General features: G+C 35.7%; 2 protein-coding genes across 9 annotated transcripts in view; one reads left to right on the top strand and one right to left on the bottom strand.

Moving 5' to 3' along the window:
- The window catches only part of LOC150104068 (USP6 N-terminal-like protein), a 615,889-nt gene that overhangs the window by 19,767 nt on the left and 579,086 nt on the right, over positions 1 to 17,036 (top strand). The window lies entirely within an intron of this gene.
- The window catches only part of LOC150104069 (anoctamin-4), a 201,312-nt gene that overhangs the window by 56,466 nt on the left and 127,810 nt on the right, over positions 1 to 17,036 (bottom strand). Inside the window, exons 18-19 of the mRNA XM_090396392.1 lie at positions 6,062 to 6,173; positions 2,646 to 2,700 (exon numbers count right to left, since the gene is read on the bottom strand). Coding sequence (XP_090252518.1) covers positions 2,646 to 2,700; positions 6,062 to 6,173 — 167 coding nt within the window. The remainder of the gene's footprint in view (positions 1 to 2,645; positions 2,701 to 6,061; positions 6,174 to 17,036) is intronic.

Raw genomic sequence — 17,036 nt, 5'->3', positions numbered from 1 at the left:
TCCACCATAGGTTTCTAATTTTTCTCTCCTTTCAAACAGCTCCACCACATGCCTCTCTGGTGTTTCAGTCAATCGTTCAATGTTTTGTTCGGTTTGCCATTGAGTTAACAAGGTTTCATTCTTGTTTTCAAACTTTGCCATTTTTTTAAAATAATCTTTGAATATTTGAGTTTATAGTTCACCTCTGAGTGATTCTCGACTTTGATTCTTTTTTTACAAACTTTTGTAGATATTTTTCTTTTTCAATATGATATTAATTTTTATCCTATTTAAAACTAAATGGCGATCGCTTCCTATTTCAAATCCACCATATAATCTATTGTCCTGAACTAGTGTGAAGAAATCATTATCAATAATAAAATGCTCAATAAGATCTTTAGTATTTCTCGTGTCCTATCTCTCTCTCTACTTGAAATGTACATCTTTATGTTGGAATATGGTATTAGTAATGACCTGCCCATCTCCTGAAGAGAAATCCAGTAGGCCCTAATTATTATTATTAGCTTGGAAATTTTCTCCAAATTTTCTGAAAACATTTCTACACAAATAAGTTTAACTCTCCAATTTCCCATTTTGATGTTTGCTCATAGGAATCTTCTTGAAACTGCCTACCATTCGTGAAGATTGTCTTCATGTTTAATGTTGAATGCTATTACTGCTCCTTCCTTTCTCTAATCGCTATTGCATGAATGTGACATCTTGTAGTTATTAGTTATAAAAATTGAACCTGTTTTTGTCTTCTTTGTTTCGGCATAACCAATTATATCTCCATGCGGTAATTCTTTTATTCGTTTGCCACTCCTCCGCCCCCCCCCCCCCACTTTATTTTAGTTTATCCTTCCTCTGCTGTTCTTCAAATTATTATAATCATCATTACAGTTATTTATATTCTTTGTATGTATATCATACATATAACTTTTTTTAACATAAAATGATAGTAAACACGTTATTTAGATTTGCTATTTTTCAGGCTACCACAAACTTTGCTTGCAGGGTATATTGAGTTACCGAATTGGATAGCGGCTTTCAATCCAACAGGTTGAAAACTGGCTTGAAAAAATTCTTCAGTGTTTAGTTTCTAATAAGTAGGACTTCTGGATTATCGAAACTACAGTAAATGTACTACGAATTGACAGTTGCAACCTCTCATGGCTAGACGTCACTTAAAAGTATCCTATTATTAGAGAACAGCAAATGGTAAGAGGAATTTAAAAAATATTTCATTATTGGAAAACACTAAAGGAAATACAGAAAATAAATATTCAGGAAGGAGGCAAAATTTGCTGAATGAAGGTCTTGGAAAATAAAAAGATACCAGATGTCTGGAGTAATGCACTGTTTTGGTTTTAAGTATTTTCCCCCATTTCTTCACTTAGATGTTGTTTTTGTTGTCATTCGGAATTATACTGGATAGCTTAGGCCATTAAGCGATTGTATCAGGTGTATCAATTAAGTGTTGTTCAGCCGAGTTATCTGATTTGCGGAAAGAAGGAATCCTTTCACTCCATTTGAGACCGATTAACTGGCATGCAGTTAAAAACCTTTAACTTGCCACACAAAATTCAAACCCGGGTCCTTCTAACCAAAGACATTTGTCTTCCGAATGAACTTTTGGAGACTTTCTGTTTCCACTAGAACCATTTTATTTACGAAATAGTCCTTAGTGCTATATTATGTTGGAGCAGTTAACAGATACAAATTCGGGTTTTTGTTATTATAGATATCTGTAAGAGATAATTATGGATAATGTGATTTATAGACGTTATCAAGTTAGATATATCTTGAAAGTGCATATACAACTCCAGATTTATTAATCAGTGTTCTGGAGTGAGCACTGTCTATTCCTAGTTCATTACAAGACATTTTCTACTTTTAAATATTTGAAACAACATCTGAAATATTCTGCTGTAGAGTTCTTACACAAATTAACAGAATATGCATTATGCAGGCCTGGCCAGCGAATAGCGTCATCCATTCAGTAGATTGTCAGTTGGAATCGTACTGTGGCATACAAGTTTTGAGATAGTAGACCAGTTTCGTCTCTTAGTATGAGATTCTCACCCCGCTTACTGGAGGCCTGAAATGGTTTTATAAATTTCATTTGCCATTTAAGACAGGGTTTCTTATTGATTCTCAAACTCTGTTGGGATCAACTCTCCTTTCATACAAACATTATTTTCGAACGCTCTGCTTTCAAATGTGATTTATTAAACGAATTCAATTATTGCTATACCATAAATACAAAAAATAAAAAATATTACACAGTATATAATTTGCTGTACTATTTTTATTTTAACTATTGTTTCATGTATAGATAAACTGTAAACAAAACAAAAAATAGAAACAAATAAAAAAAAAAGAAACGTGTAAAATATTCTTAAAGCATATTTGTTTACCCATAATTTTATTTATTTTAATGCTTCTTCAATCAATGTAACTGACCAAACTTCCCTGTTGAGAACCAATCTAACCCTAAGCGCACTTAAGGTAAACTTTTTGAGGGTGAAATGACATAATGTAATACTTTATATATGCGCTTTTTTGTTAACATAATAATTAATAAATAATTACTAATAAATAATACTTAATAATATAGTCAATTACATAATGATTTCTGTTGAAACAAAATATAATAATTATCCTACCTGATCTTGTCTGTAACCAAATAGTGTTATAGTATCCCCAGGGTGACCGAAAAATCTAAATAAGAAACGAAAATATAGATAAATAAATGGAATTAATTATAGCCCGAAAAGTGTTTTGTTTGTTAGTTGACTAGGAAGGAGCTTAAAACATAGAGTTTGTTTTAAGCTCCCAACATCAAACTGTAATAGGAAGTATTTACATTTTTTAAAACTTTTTGTGTCTTTTTTTTCTTTCTGATTTTATTAGCATTCACCAACACTACTTCTTCAAGCTCAGATACTTCATGAGACATCTGATAACTCTAACACTGTATATTATTGTCTGAAAGACTGTGAGTGCATTGGGTGCAAACGCCATTTCCATAGGGCTATACAGGTCTGCTTTAATCGCAGGAGTATAAATCGATGAATAAAACTTTAAAGCATGAGTTAGATAAAATGTTATGGAACCTGTATCTAAAAAGAAGTTAGCTGAATAAGAAAATTGAATGAAATAAGCCTCATTCGATATGTGGCTAGTAGGGGAAAATAATGATTCGTGGTAGAATATAAGGTTATTCACCTTAATAAACACAGATAGAAAGTATCGAACGTATGTGTGTGTTTTGCGCATTCCTCCCAATAGTAACCCTACCATTAGGTAATTTATTCCTACATGCCCCATTGCATATAATGCATATATTACATGTAGCTTCCAGGTACTGATTAACATTTATATTTATATTTTTGTATCAGTATTCATATTTACATATTTACATACACACAAATGTAATATTTTCGTTTGTGTGTGTGTGTGTGTGTGTGTGTGTGTGTGTGTGTGTGTGTGTGTGTGTGTGTGTGTGTGTGTGTGTGTGAGAGAGAGAGAGAGAGAGAGAGAGAGAGAGGTCAAAGGGAATTGTCAACAAATCTATGGTTGGGATTTGCAGTCCGTAAGTGATAGTCACTTGCGTATAAAGGAAAGTATAGACAAAAGAAGAGAACATTGATGTACTCTGAGATGGTAAACTGTTAAAGGAATTCATTGTAAAAGGACTAATATAGGATGAAAGCATACTAAGGAGATCTCTATGACAGACTTGTTCAAGATAAGGTAGTGTGAATGATTCGGTTCACTGCCTAACCAAGCATACCTCTCAGAACATTTTGATTTTCTTTCCTGAAATTTGCACCTGCAAATTCTCACCTCCATCTGAACACAAAAGTAGAACAAATCTACTTTTGTGTTCAGATGGTAGATGACCTGACTTTCACCACTCGACGTGAAATCACTATCCTGTTTATTGAAGGTCTGAAATTGTTTGTTCTGTACAGCATGGTTCTCGAATTTTCTAACTCTATCGCGCACTTTTTGTTCAATATGTTTATTGAACAAATTCACTGGTGTAAATGAAATAAAATATAAATGGCTAGTTTTCTCTGCATTCAAGAGCTTCTCTGTTTAACCTTTGGTGATCAACAGTATTGTAGTACTATGAGTTTTAACTTTTTTTTTTCTTCGGTGTAATTTACTATTAAATTAATCGTATAAATTATAATTATATATCATACTATACAACTATTCTGCATAGATTTCACATATAATAAGTAAGTAATTCTATTCACGAGACAGTTTAGTATTATACAGTTTCATCTAAGCAAATCCATTATAATTTACTTAGTAGTTTCTTCAGATTCATGCACACCGTAGTAGTTTTGGGGTTATTCTACTTAATTATCTTACTGAAATTTAACAGCAATTTTGATTAAACCAATATTGCTAAATGCACAATTAAATTTGATTAACATTATTAAATAAACCTGATCGAATATATTCAAATATACTTAAACGCATCTGATATGAGTTTAAAATACACCATTTAATTTTAATGAACAGTCAGCATCTTATATCCTACAGTTATGCGTATAAACGTATGGTAATTATAACAAATGTTAATGGCAAAAATTGGAAAGAAATATGTTTAGTGCAGCCTCATACGAAAGTAGCAAGGTTTTTGATTCCGGAAACTCGGATTTTTCCCCTCTGCAAAACTGACAAACTGGCCAGGAGCACTCTGTTTGCATACAATTTATACCATAGGCATAGTGCTAATCACCCTATCCTGGAATAAGGTTAGGAAATCCAAGGGTGCTTGGAAGGTTATTGGCGCTTACTAAAACTATTGGAAGAAACTATTTCTTTACTTGCTATAACCGTATATGATAATTTCCTTACTTGGCTTTATATTCTAGACTAGTGTTTCTTAAAGTACTCTGTTCTGCTGTGCCCTAAAGTTCCGCAAAAACTTTTAAAAGTTCTCCAGAGCATACAGACATTTGTAACTTAAATATAGTTTCCTAATTAATTAAAAAAAAAAAACTTTCGTGAAAGAGGAAAATACCATCTGGCTAAACTCTGTATGTCAGAGGCCTTTATCTTTCTAGGTGGCGTGGCACTAGTTATTACGGCGCTGTGAAGGCGTTTATTTGACTGTAATTATTTATTAATGTATTTTACCGATATGAGTAAACAGTCTAGGTTAGATTTCTGTTTAAAACAACGGAAGTTTTTTAATGCTTTTTGATTAAAATATATTTGCATGCAACCGTTCATTGCCAGAATTTCTCCCCAATTTTTCTACTACAAATGGTCCGATCGATACCAAAATTTAAACGACTCAGATTTTGAAAGAGATCCTGAACATAAAATTTTATTAATTTCCATTCAGCAGTACGGAGTTATTACTGTAATTTCACTGATAGTAATAATCACAAAATGTCCAGTGGACATTTTCTGTTTATCCGAAATGTAAAATTTTATTACTTTCTATCCAGCCGGATTGGAGTTATTGCAATATATATAATTTCGATGCATTTTAATCCTTCGTCACCTGAGGGATCTAAGTCGGTGCCTTCCCCGTAAGGTGCTCGGTATATAATATCAAGTATGAAATTCATTTACTACTAAAGATATTCGCAAACACTTGTGACCACTGTGAGATTCAAACCCATGGTCCATTGGATGGAGAACGGCCAGCCGTGCCAGCTCTAGGGTCAGCTTAAATACGGATCAGAAAGTAATGATAATAAATAATTTGGTCGTTTCTGTAAATATGTCAAAGTGCTTTTAATGATTAAACGAATGCTTTTCTTTAATATAATGTGACTTAATGGTTAAAAAAAATCTGTTACTTTTCTCCATGATAAGCGAAAAGTATTGGCTAAATTTACAGTTCTGGTATTACCTTTCAGGAGGCATTCTCGAACAGACAAGCAAACAAACTTTCTGAAATACTGTAGATAATAAAATATGAAATCAGTATACTATACATAAGCAAAACAATTATATTTATAGTTTCTACTTAAATACTTCACATTCTCGATACAAAATAGCTTTCGAAGATATCAACCTTACGCGCACACACACATGAACAACATACCTTCCTTTGAAGAAGGCTATATAAATTAAAGATGAATACATATTAATAAATTCGAACAGGAACATCTTGAATGTAAAACTGTCCTCGTATTCACGCTGAGTTCGGGGCTGCTCTGAAATAAATATAAATTAAGAAAATTTACAGTATTATAATGTTACCTACGGATTAGTCATGCTTATACAATTTTTTTCAAGTTATATAAATTTTCAAAATAATATAAAATAGTAATATAAAGTTAAGAGATTTATTCAAATATTCTTTACATTAATTTTGCTAAAAGGGACCTCTGGCTTTCATTTTAGCGAAATCCTCTCGCAGTACATCAATGTTGATAGACTGAGGAATATTATTTTCTATTGAAATTAGTGCCAAACCATTTCGTTTTTCTTGACTCATGCTTGATCGCAGGTAGTTCTTTATTAATTGTAATTTAGAAAATGTTCTCTCTCCCTTAGCAACTGAAACGGGTAAAGTCAAGGTATATTTTCGTAAATTTTAATCAAATATTACAGTGATATAATCGGGTCCAGGATACAATTTCAGAATTTATTTGTTCGTTTCCGGGAAGATCTGAAGGGGCCCGAACGGAAGACGACGTACACTCATAATTATATGTACCATTCGTTGTTCGTTTAAACTCTTATCTCATAATTTTTGACATCTTTTAGGCGCCTTTTCTTTTGCGGCGCCTGTGTATATTGCACACTTCTCACACGCCACCAGCCGGGCCTGGTCATCATTACCTTAATTGAGAAGTTCCGACGTGCCAGAAGTGTTCTGCCGCAATGCAAAGGGCATTCGGGGAGACAAATGAGAATCACGGGCGTCTGTTGGAGCAAGTGTAACGTTAGTCTCCGAAACGCAGTCAATGGCAAACAGCGGTAAAACTTGGGATACCGAGGAAGTTAGGTGTTTCTTCCTACGTCATTCAAGTGGGTCAGTGTTTAACAACAACGAATACACTGCACTGCTGGAATACTGTGCATGCATGCTTGTCAGTGTCTATGAAGATCCATCCTTCCTCCATGTCCGGTTTTCGTATGAAGTGCATTTCCATCTAAGCGGTCATGCAAATAAATAAACCTACAGGTTTCGTGGTTTCTCGAGACCTCAATCAATTTGTCCAAGAGAAACCTCTTCACGGCGAGAAGGTAACCGCATAGTTTGCGGTTTCCGACCATGACATAATTGGGCCCTACTTCATTGAAGAGGGTGGTATAACCGTGACCCTGAATAGCGAACGCTACATCGAGAATGTGTTGGTTCCGCTCAGGATTTGCATAGGATATGTCGTGCAAAAAACATTACATTTGGCACAGGTATTTCACGAGGACGGAGGAACTCGTCACGCATCACGTGATTCTAGAGCGTATTTATCAGAACACTTCCCCGGAACGTTCTCCTGATCTCACATCACTTGATAGCGTCGTTTGGGGTATGTTGAAGGAATGTGTATTCCACCATGATCTGCCTTCAGACCTTGAACTAAGAGATAAAATTACACGATATGTCCAGCAGATGTCCCAACTCTTGTTCTCCAAGATGACAGGGGACCTTCGCATGAGCTCCGAAACCTGTCTTGGAGGATAAGGTGCCCATTTCGAGCACGTAATCTACCGTCGTTAATGCTTTATTCGACCAAGATTCCACCGATAGTTGTGGACGTACATGTCATCGTGTAAATATATATTTCTTTGTTAATAAACCCCTTTACTCCATATAACATATATCGTTGTAGTCATTCAGTACTGTTTTTTTTTCCCTGTTATACTGTATATATATTATAAAATGCATCTGATTGAGTGCAAAAGTTAAATGTAAATTAACATCATGATTAAACTTACAATAAGAAGTAATCAACTTCGTATCTTAACCGAATATTAATATTGAAAACTTTTCGAAAATTATATATATATATATATATATATATATATATATATATATATATATATAAGCTTCATTCGACAACTATTGTTCTGGACAAATCGTTACTGACTCAAAAAGACCTGCTTAGCATACAAAAGAAAGTACATTCGATATTGAACACCGTTCCATTAAAGCAACTTGCATCGTTATTACCTTTGCACAGTTATTGAACTATTTAGAATCGATACTAATATTTTCCCTTCCTATAAACTTCCCCATACATTCTGAGAAATAACGATCAACAGAGTAAGCATTCACAACACGGAGAATTGTCCATAATATGAAAGAAAATTAAATCATAGCCTGAATCTACTGTGATTTTTTATTAAATAAGCTAAAATAGCATCTAAACTAAACCGGATTTATTTGAAATTAAGCACCCAAGATTAAAAAAAAACAACCTGGTATAAAAATTGACATACGAACTACTAGGCCATTCATATTTAGTAATTCTAGTTTATGCACGTTACAATATGTGATTAAATATTTATTAATTTTCTAAGACAGTAATTGCTTTCATGAATTGCCTCATTTTTTATATACATTTTCACTTTTCTAAAAACTTTTTTTCCCCCTCAGCATGATATTTCCTAGATACACATAATTAGAAGCTTTATGCAGATGGACGCCAACATCAATTACACAGCATATATGCAAAATACTTCGTCACCACTTGTTCTATACGACTATTTAAGAATGCTGCTGGTCAGTAATAGGCAACAGTGTTGATCACATGGAAAAAACAAAGGATCTTTCAGAGTTCGATAAAGGGTTTGTTGTGGGTGCCCATCTGGCTAGAGCTAAGATTTTGAAAACAGCAGCGCTGACTGATTTCTCACAAAGTAAGATATCTCAGGTGTTCAATCAGTGGGAAAATAACTAACGTTGCTTGTGTAAGAGGCGTAATTGTGGTCCTAAGACAGTTTGCCAGGAATGAGATCGTCGTCATCTGAGAAGGCTTGGACAGATAAACAGAACTTCCTGTTGGCAGCAATTTATCGACGCATTTAACGAAGGCTGTTCCCGATCCATATCTCACCGAACTAGATCCAGGGAACTGAAGAGAATCGCCATTGCCAGTCACATGCCTATACGGAAACCACTGATTTTTGCGAAGAACCTGAAATTTCGTCAGCAATAGTGTCAGGAACACTGTGACTGGACACTAGAAGAGTGGAAAAAAGTCATGTGGTCCGACGGGTCACAGACTCACAGTACACTATTTTGTACCGATAGTAGGCAGAGAGTTTGGCGGGAGCACAATGAAGCAATGAGCTTAATTTGCCTTGTAAACTCAACTCAATGTTCTGGAGGGGGTGTCATGTTCTGTTGGTACGGAATAGATCCCCTGATATTGCTGAAAGGTAGGATGTCCTCCAAGGAATATCTGAACATTGTTGCCGACCAAGGCCATCCTGAAATGTTGACTTTTTATCCAGCAGGTGACATGGTTACTATCCATCGCGCAAGAATTGTTCGGTAGCGGTTCAGCGAGCATGACAACGACTTCCACCCCCTTACTTACCAATTCTTCGTCGCAAATCCACTTTGTTTCTGTCTTCCTATCGTTTTTTGCTATTTTGCAGTTTTCGAGACTCGCTGATTAATAGAAAACTGTCATATTTTAAGTTGTTAAACTTAATATATGCACTCTGTGACCTGCTGAACATCTCTGTAAATTAAAAAAAGAAGAGATAAAAAAATCAGAATTAACGAATTTAGGCTCTAATGATTCGAGTAATAAGAATGGTCAGTGACTCTCGTAGAAAAAAAAAAAAAACGGCACTGCAATGCTGCTTGAACTTTACTGTACTAACTAAATAAACCTGTAGTAATTAGGCAGGCTACTCCAACCGCACCGTTTCTCTAGCACTTCCATTTATACCTATATGCTGACAGGCAGACACTTCAAACAGACAGACCAGACATCGAGTTATTTTTGTATGCTTTCATGAATTCTAAATTAAGGTCATTATATATTAATTGCATATAATGAATGTTAACTATATGTAATAAAAGCTGTATTTATGGTTATTTTAATGAAATGTATCCAATCTAAGCATCATATTTCATACCACAGGCTAAATAACAAGGTCATGGATTTCATGGGTTCAGCTTTTAAATTCTACTAATTACCCCCCCCCCCCCCTCCAAAGAGGCTAGTAAGTTACAATTGTAATACGCCTGCCAGCTGAAAGTGTTCACTGCTAGTTTCTGGCATTATTTGAACTTGAACCAATGAAGTGCGGAACTCTTACTCTCCGTCTATCCACTGTACGATGGATGATCTCTAATGCAAGCGCAGCATTAAAACAAAAGTGTAATGATCTGACAATTTTGAATTTTTTTAGTTCTCCGCATGATTTGTAAGTACCGTTCTACACTGTTATTTTTTGCAAATCGGATTTTCATATTTTTCTCAACAATGCTGTGAAATAACATAACTAAGAAGATTCCCCATGTTTTGTTATATTAGACGAAATATGCATTTACACATTTCATAAGAAATGTCGGAGACTCCATAGCTCAGGCAGTATAGACGAAGCCCATGGGTCAGAAAGGCGTGGGTTCGATTCCCGTCAGTGACGTGAGGAACCCCTACCTGGTCTCTTTCGACCAAAAGTGTGTTAGTCGGTCTCATACGAAAGTAGGGTTTTTTTTTTCACCCGGAAACTCGGGTTTTTCGTCCCCTACAACAAGGCAAACCGATTCCGTAACACACATGGATTACAGTCATGAATACGTCCCAGCCATATGCCGGTCCTGAGCCCGGATAAAATTGTGGGATTGGGGAAAGCAATGGTGAACTACCCTGTAAAAATCTCACCAGGAATACTTTGTGGGCAATGCCTACAAAGTCACCTACGGTCGGAAACGACTGAAAAGAGAAAATCAGTCATAAGAAATGCCTTTAAAAGGACAATAAAGTGGTGAGTTTTAATTATTATGTGATGACTAAGTGCTAATATTTTTGTCACTTTAGAGTTTAGATCCATGTTTCCTAATCTTTTTCCACCAATCTTTTGTGAATCCCCGCCATATTTGCATAAAAATGCATTTTAATAGGGTAAAGAAAACACATTAAAAATAGATTTTTCAGAATATAATTTTAACCTAATATTTAATTAATCTAACATTTAATGCAATGTATTTGTATTTAATGCGTTGTACTTGCATTTGGGCAACCAGATTCAAAATTCGTGGCCGAGTGTTTGTTAAAGCCAACCTTGTGTCATCCTCAACATTTAGTCTGTTTCTTGCCGCCTTTGTTTTGTTATGTAGCAGTGTTTAAAATCCACTCTCGCGGAGATATGTAGAGGCAGAATGAAAGTAAATCTCGAAAGGCAAGGATGGTGACATTGGGATATGACTGATACATAGACTGATACATTTGGATATGACTGATACTTCATCGGGAATGCTGGCTACATTCAGGGAAGCAGAGAATGGGTTTCGTACCAGTGCAGCTTCTTCTTCTGTAAGCTCAGGGAAGTACCACTGAAATTTCTTTTCAAGGGATTCACGGCGGGCCTTTGATATTTTTAAAGCATCCGCAGTGGTGGACCTTAAGTCACTTCCCTTCATTTATCAAAAATCTGTGTTATAATCACTAGTAGAATATTGCAGTGTAGTCACATTGAAATAAAACACTGTTGAAAACCTTTGTGGTGAAATTTTCTATAAAAATAATTGCAGCTAAAAATAACCACGACGATTCCCCTTACGAGTCGCGACCCACAGGTTGGGAACCCGGGCTTTAGATATTAATTCCGATATTTCTTGTCTTTCAAGGATAGATTTAATTTACTCATCAATAGGTAGGCAGAAGCCAAGATGATTATAATTGCATTGTTGTTTAGTATATATGCCGTTAATATTACTTTGAAGGTCATCTAGGTACAACCACAACAACAAAAACAGTACAAAGGAATTTTCGTGATACGATCATTTTTAGTCTTATTGAATCTTAGACTCCCAAAGTGGATCTGGAATCATGATATCTTGAGTATCTTCAATCACGATTCTTAATAAGCGCTGCAGCACTTACCAAGATGACTAGAAAAATTCTGGAATAGAAATTTTTCGTACTTTAATCTCCGAATATCAAACTGCGCCGTCCAACAAATTTAATAAAGGCTTCACGAGTTTGTTCGCATTCAGTCACTTGTCGTCGGTGCTGATTGCATTGTTTATGCAACACTCATTTACTAAGTTGTGGCAAGATACAAAACATTTTGAACATTTTGTTTCAAGCGAACAGGAATGAAAGCGAAATAACTGCCATTACTAATAAGCGTTACTCGTGGAATAACAGTGATCTTTGGTTTTCCGTATCAATGCACGAAACTGCACGTGGACTTCTTGCTATATTTGTCCTACTGAAAATTTTGATTTGCAGTTGCTTTTAATTATTTTAGTAAAATTCATTTTAAAGTAAGTTAATTAATTAACTGAATGTCCAGTGTACCATTTTTTGAAATAGTTATTTAAACTTCAAATTCCGTTGAAGTTCCTGGTTTCTTCTGTGATATATTTTACTAACAGTAGGTATATAACAGCTATGCGAAAATATCTTGAAATCTTAATTGATCTATACGGAAAGCTGGATTATTCCGTTGTTAACATTATTACTGCACGTGTTGACATCTATTCATCGCATGGTAGATTATATAGATCGAACTGCATGAATTTGTGGAAGGGACACGAAAAAAAAAAAAAAACTGCGAACGAGCATGCAATTAATTAAACATCGGTATTGGACTCTTCAGGAACTTTTCATCACGCAACAATTTATATACACAGCGCCATTAAGTTTTGGTATCTCTTAGACCAGTGGTCGCCAGAGTGGTCGATATAACATTGTTAGGGGTCGATTCGGGCTCAGGGGGTCGATTGGGGTCGATAGAAAAATATAAGACATCATTGTATGGGTAATATTTAATTTAGCTAACTTGGATTACTCCATCCTGAATGACAACGCAATTAAGAGTGAATCGTGGGAACAGTGACATTAAATAGGACCTGTAAGATGGAACAAGGTCATGAAAATAGTTACGAAGGCCAATCAAGTAGGCCAAAATGACGTATTTACCAATAAACGGATTTGGGTGGTTCCCGCCTGGCCGGCGCGGCGGGAGCGAGATTGAATGCGTGTAAGTATAAGTAAATAAGAACCGCACACGTGTTGATCCCAGTCTCATTTTTGCGCATCGACATACAAGTGAGCGTTAATTCATCAACATACATATTATAATTCAATCGTTATTCATTCACGAGCTAAACTTCTTTATGTTGAAGAGTTCAGCAGGGCTGGTAGTAATACCAGTGATATTAATACCAGTAGTTTATTAATATCACTAGTAATACCAGTGATATTACTAGTGATAGTAATAGTAGTAGTAAAAGTAATATAATAATATATATACTATATTATACATACAATAAACACTGTAACTATAAAATAAACAATCTAAAAACTCACATAAGCGTCTTTTTTGCTTGTCCCATTATAATTACGTAATAGTAAAATAGAGGGTGTCGATAAAAAGTCAAGAAACTCTTGAAGGGGTCGATGGTCAAAGAAGTTTGGCGATCCATCCCTGTCTTAGACTAAATAAATTCAGATTTCAAATGCGTTTAACTTATAATGCGTTACTATTTTGAAATAAAACAGACATTTTCGTTAGTCTCTTTCAGTTAATCAAAGCCCTTTATGCTGATATTTTTAAATTTCTAAAAGTTTTATTGTGCTTATAGCAGAAGTAGATTTGGGCATGTCAGTAAAGCCTACAATAATTTTGTCGTCATGTTTTAATATTACTTATAATAATTACATATTCATTACCAGTGGCGCACTCAGGATTTAATCTTGGAGGGGGCCGGGCGCTCAGGATTTAACCTTTGGGGGGAGGGGGGGATTCCGAGTTGAGTAGTCGATTTTCGAATACACACTACGCATCGCATACGACCTATGACTGAGCATCTGCAGTGATCGCTAATTCATAAGTAGTATAGACATAGAAGACACGACACAACATAAATTAAAAAAAAAAAAGAATTTTAATTAGGAAAAGATTTTTGGAAAATGTTCTAGTGTTATTTCCTTTTCTTTGGGGGGTGCCCTTGCCCCCCCTCCCCCCCTCTGGGTGCGCCACTGTTCATTACTATTAAAACATGGGTGCGACAGCTGGAGGACTTGTTCCGTAGATAAATAACGACTCATATAATAAAATGCTTATTTTTTATTACCAGTACCGGCTAAGTTTTTATTTGGCCATTATCTGAGCAATAAAATGTTACAAGACACATTTTGACAGTAGAGTATAGTAGCTAAATGCATAACATAAAGCAGTGTTCCCATCCCATCGTCCTTTTGGTGTCAGACTCAGTGGTCCGTAACGAGACAGGGCGGTTAATCTTATCTGCATTGTCTGTAAATTGATGTGATCTTCTTGTCGATTTGCATGTTTTGCAGGATGAGAAAACCCGTGTGTCCGTGAGGGAAACCATACTAGCTTCGTATGAGACCGGCTAACTCACCTTCATATGAAAACTTTTGATAAAGGTTCTTCGCATCCTATATGGGATTCGAATCCAGGCTTTTCGAATCAAAGGACATTGTCGATACTGACTGAGCTAGGGAGGCGCTTTAAAACATTAATCATTAGATATGAATTTAATAATTAAATTTTAATAAGTTGAATTATGGTAGTTAGAGAACTATTATAAAATTGAAGATAAATTAATAATTGATAGTAAAGCTATATACGGCAAAAAAACTAAATATAATAATTAGAATTAATAATTAATAAATATGCGAATATTTGTAATATTAAAATTAAAGCTTAACGTGCTTATTCTTCACTACTGTGATGAATCATTGGAGAAGTGCAGAATAATTTTTTTTTTCTTTCTTACCTAATGCTTGAGCCTCAGTTGGTTTCGACGGAGCCATTTGTTTGGAAACACTCGGGTTTGAATCCCGTCTACGGCGCGAAGAACATTGCGTGATCAGGGCTTTAAGGTTAAAAGTCTGGTACCGGTCTCATACGAAGGCGGGACATTTTCTCCAGGAACCTCGCCCTCAAAAGAGGCAGCCTAGCCCCATGAATATACATTTCTACTGGCATGCAATACTATTGGACAATGAAGGCAATGGAAAACCACCTTAAATTAAGGGGATAAAAATCCCTTATTATTTTACAGCCTGTATGCGAAACTCTAAGATCGAAAACTACGATCTAAGAATTTCATGCCGAAGAACTATCGGCGAATCCAAGCGTAAGTGACCGCCTGGTAGTACAACACCAAGGCAACTCGAAACAAAGGTGGAGCAAGCTCCCTCACTATCCTTGATATTTTCTCATAATGTAAAAACACACAGCTCCTAGAAGATGTAATACTGCTTTACATTATGAGGAGAGGTCATTACCCAGACCGGTTTCAACGTTATGAATAAGTAAAGCCGTCTCTAAAAATTCGGACGATCCCTAGGCCACTCAATTGTGGGCGAAAGACCGTCCATCTCAGCGTTGGCTCCACTCAGTGATGGCCTTCACACCCACACACTACCACCGAGCAGAACCGCTCATATTCCGAAGAAAAGCATTCACCGACAAAGCCCCTCATCGGGCCGTGCCAGAAAACACTTTCCCCGGAGACTCAAATTGCTCCCTTAAGGCAAAAACCTTAAGAGAGCGAACTCATAATAGCCCCCACAGGTTTCAGCCTTTTTTGAGGCTTCATCAGTGAGTAGCTAGACCTGGATGATATCAAAATTTAAGTGAAAAAAACTTACATACCTTCACTATACGAATGCCAGAAAGATATGCCCATATATTATATTATATTATAACTAAAATAAAAAGCCAAACGGCTATTTTTTCTGGCGAAGTTAATTAAATTGAGGGGATAAAAATGCCTTATTTTACAGCCAGTATGCGAAACTCTAAAAAAAAAAAAAAAAAAAGGTTGAAACCGGTCTGGGTAGTGACCTCTCTTCATAATGTGAAGCAGTATTACATCTCCTAGGAGTGTTTGTTTTTACATTATGAGAAAATATCAAGGATAGTGAGGGAGGTTGCTCCACCTTTGCTTCGAGTTGCCTTGGTGTTGTACTACCAGGCGGTCACTTACGCTTGGATTCGCCGATAGTTCTTCTGCATGAATCTCTTAGATCGTAGTTTTCGATCTTAGAGTTTCACATACTGTCTGTAAAATAATAAGGGATTTTTATCCCCTTAATTTAATTAACTTCGCCAGAAAAAAATAGCCGTTTGGCTTTTCATCTTAGGAAAACCACCTTGTTTTCCATAACAATAATTCCCTAGTGAAGTAGCATTGCTATCCACCAACTATTGGGTTGAGATAAAACACACAGCTAATATTTAGCTAAGGCCGGCTGCAAGTTGATCTGCTTTAGTAATCTCACCAAACATTTTAAATTCCCCTTTACATAAAATGAATGATTTTGTTGTTGTTGAACGAGAGAGTCAGGATTTGTTGAGGATGTTTTTATTATTAATAAACGTCGATTTTTAAGGTTTACATTCATGACTGGAGAAAGTTCAGGCCTTTAATTAACGGGGCGGTGATCTCACACCACATATTGAAATTCATCTTCTACCTTAATGACAATCACAAACATCCCTGCTCACCGTGAGATGCGAACGTACTCTCCTACCAACAGGCTCGCAGCCTGTTGGTAGGAGAGTACGTTAATCACTCGACTAGGCCTGAAAGCCTTTCAACAAACATTGAAAATCTACCTGTTTTGATAGATTTTCGATAAATAAACAGTAAACGATCATTTCTAAATTCTGTTATCATGCATGGATATCATCGAAAATATTTATTAATATAGGTGAGGGAAGAACAGTGGTGTCAAATTTACCTTCTTGTGGAACCAGTGTGCTGGTTTAAGCGGAGAAATTACTACTGGAGAAGAAATCGAAGAGATACTCCGCTTGCCTTCAATTTTTTTAATACAATTTATTGTACTAAGTGAAAGCAAGTTGAGCGTATGATAACTTCACTGTCTTGATAATGT

The sequence above is a fragment of the Typopeltis vanoorti genome, chromosome 8, assembly GCF_054136105.1.
Source record: "Typopeltis vanoorti isolate ZY-2024b chromosome 8, IOZ_Tvanoo_1.0, whole genome shotgun sequence".
In the NCBI taxonomy this organism is placed as follows: domain Eukaryota; kingdom Metazoa; phylum Arthropoda; class Arachnida; order Uropygi; family Thelyphonidae; genus Typopeltis; species Typopeltis vanoorti.
Note: the sequence above shows the minus strand (reverse complement) of the source record. Positions and strands in the feature narration are given on the sequence as shown.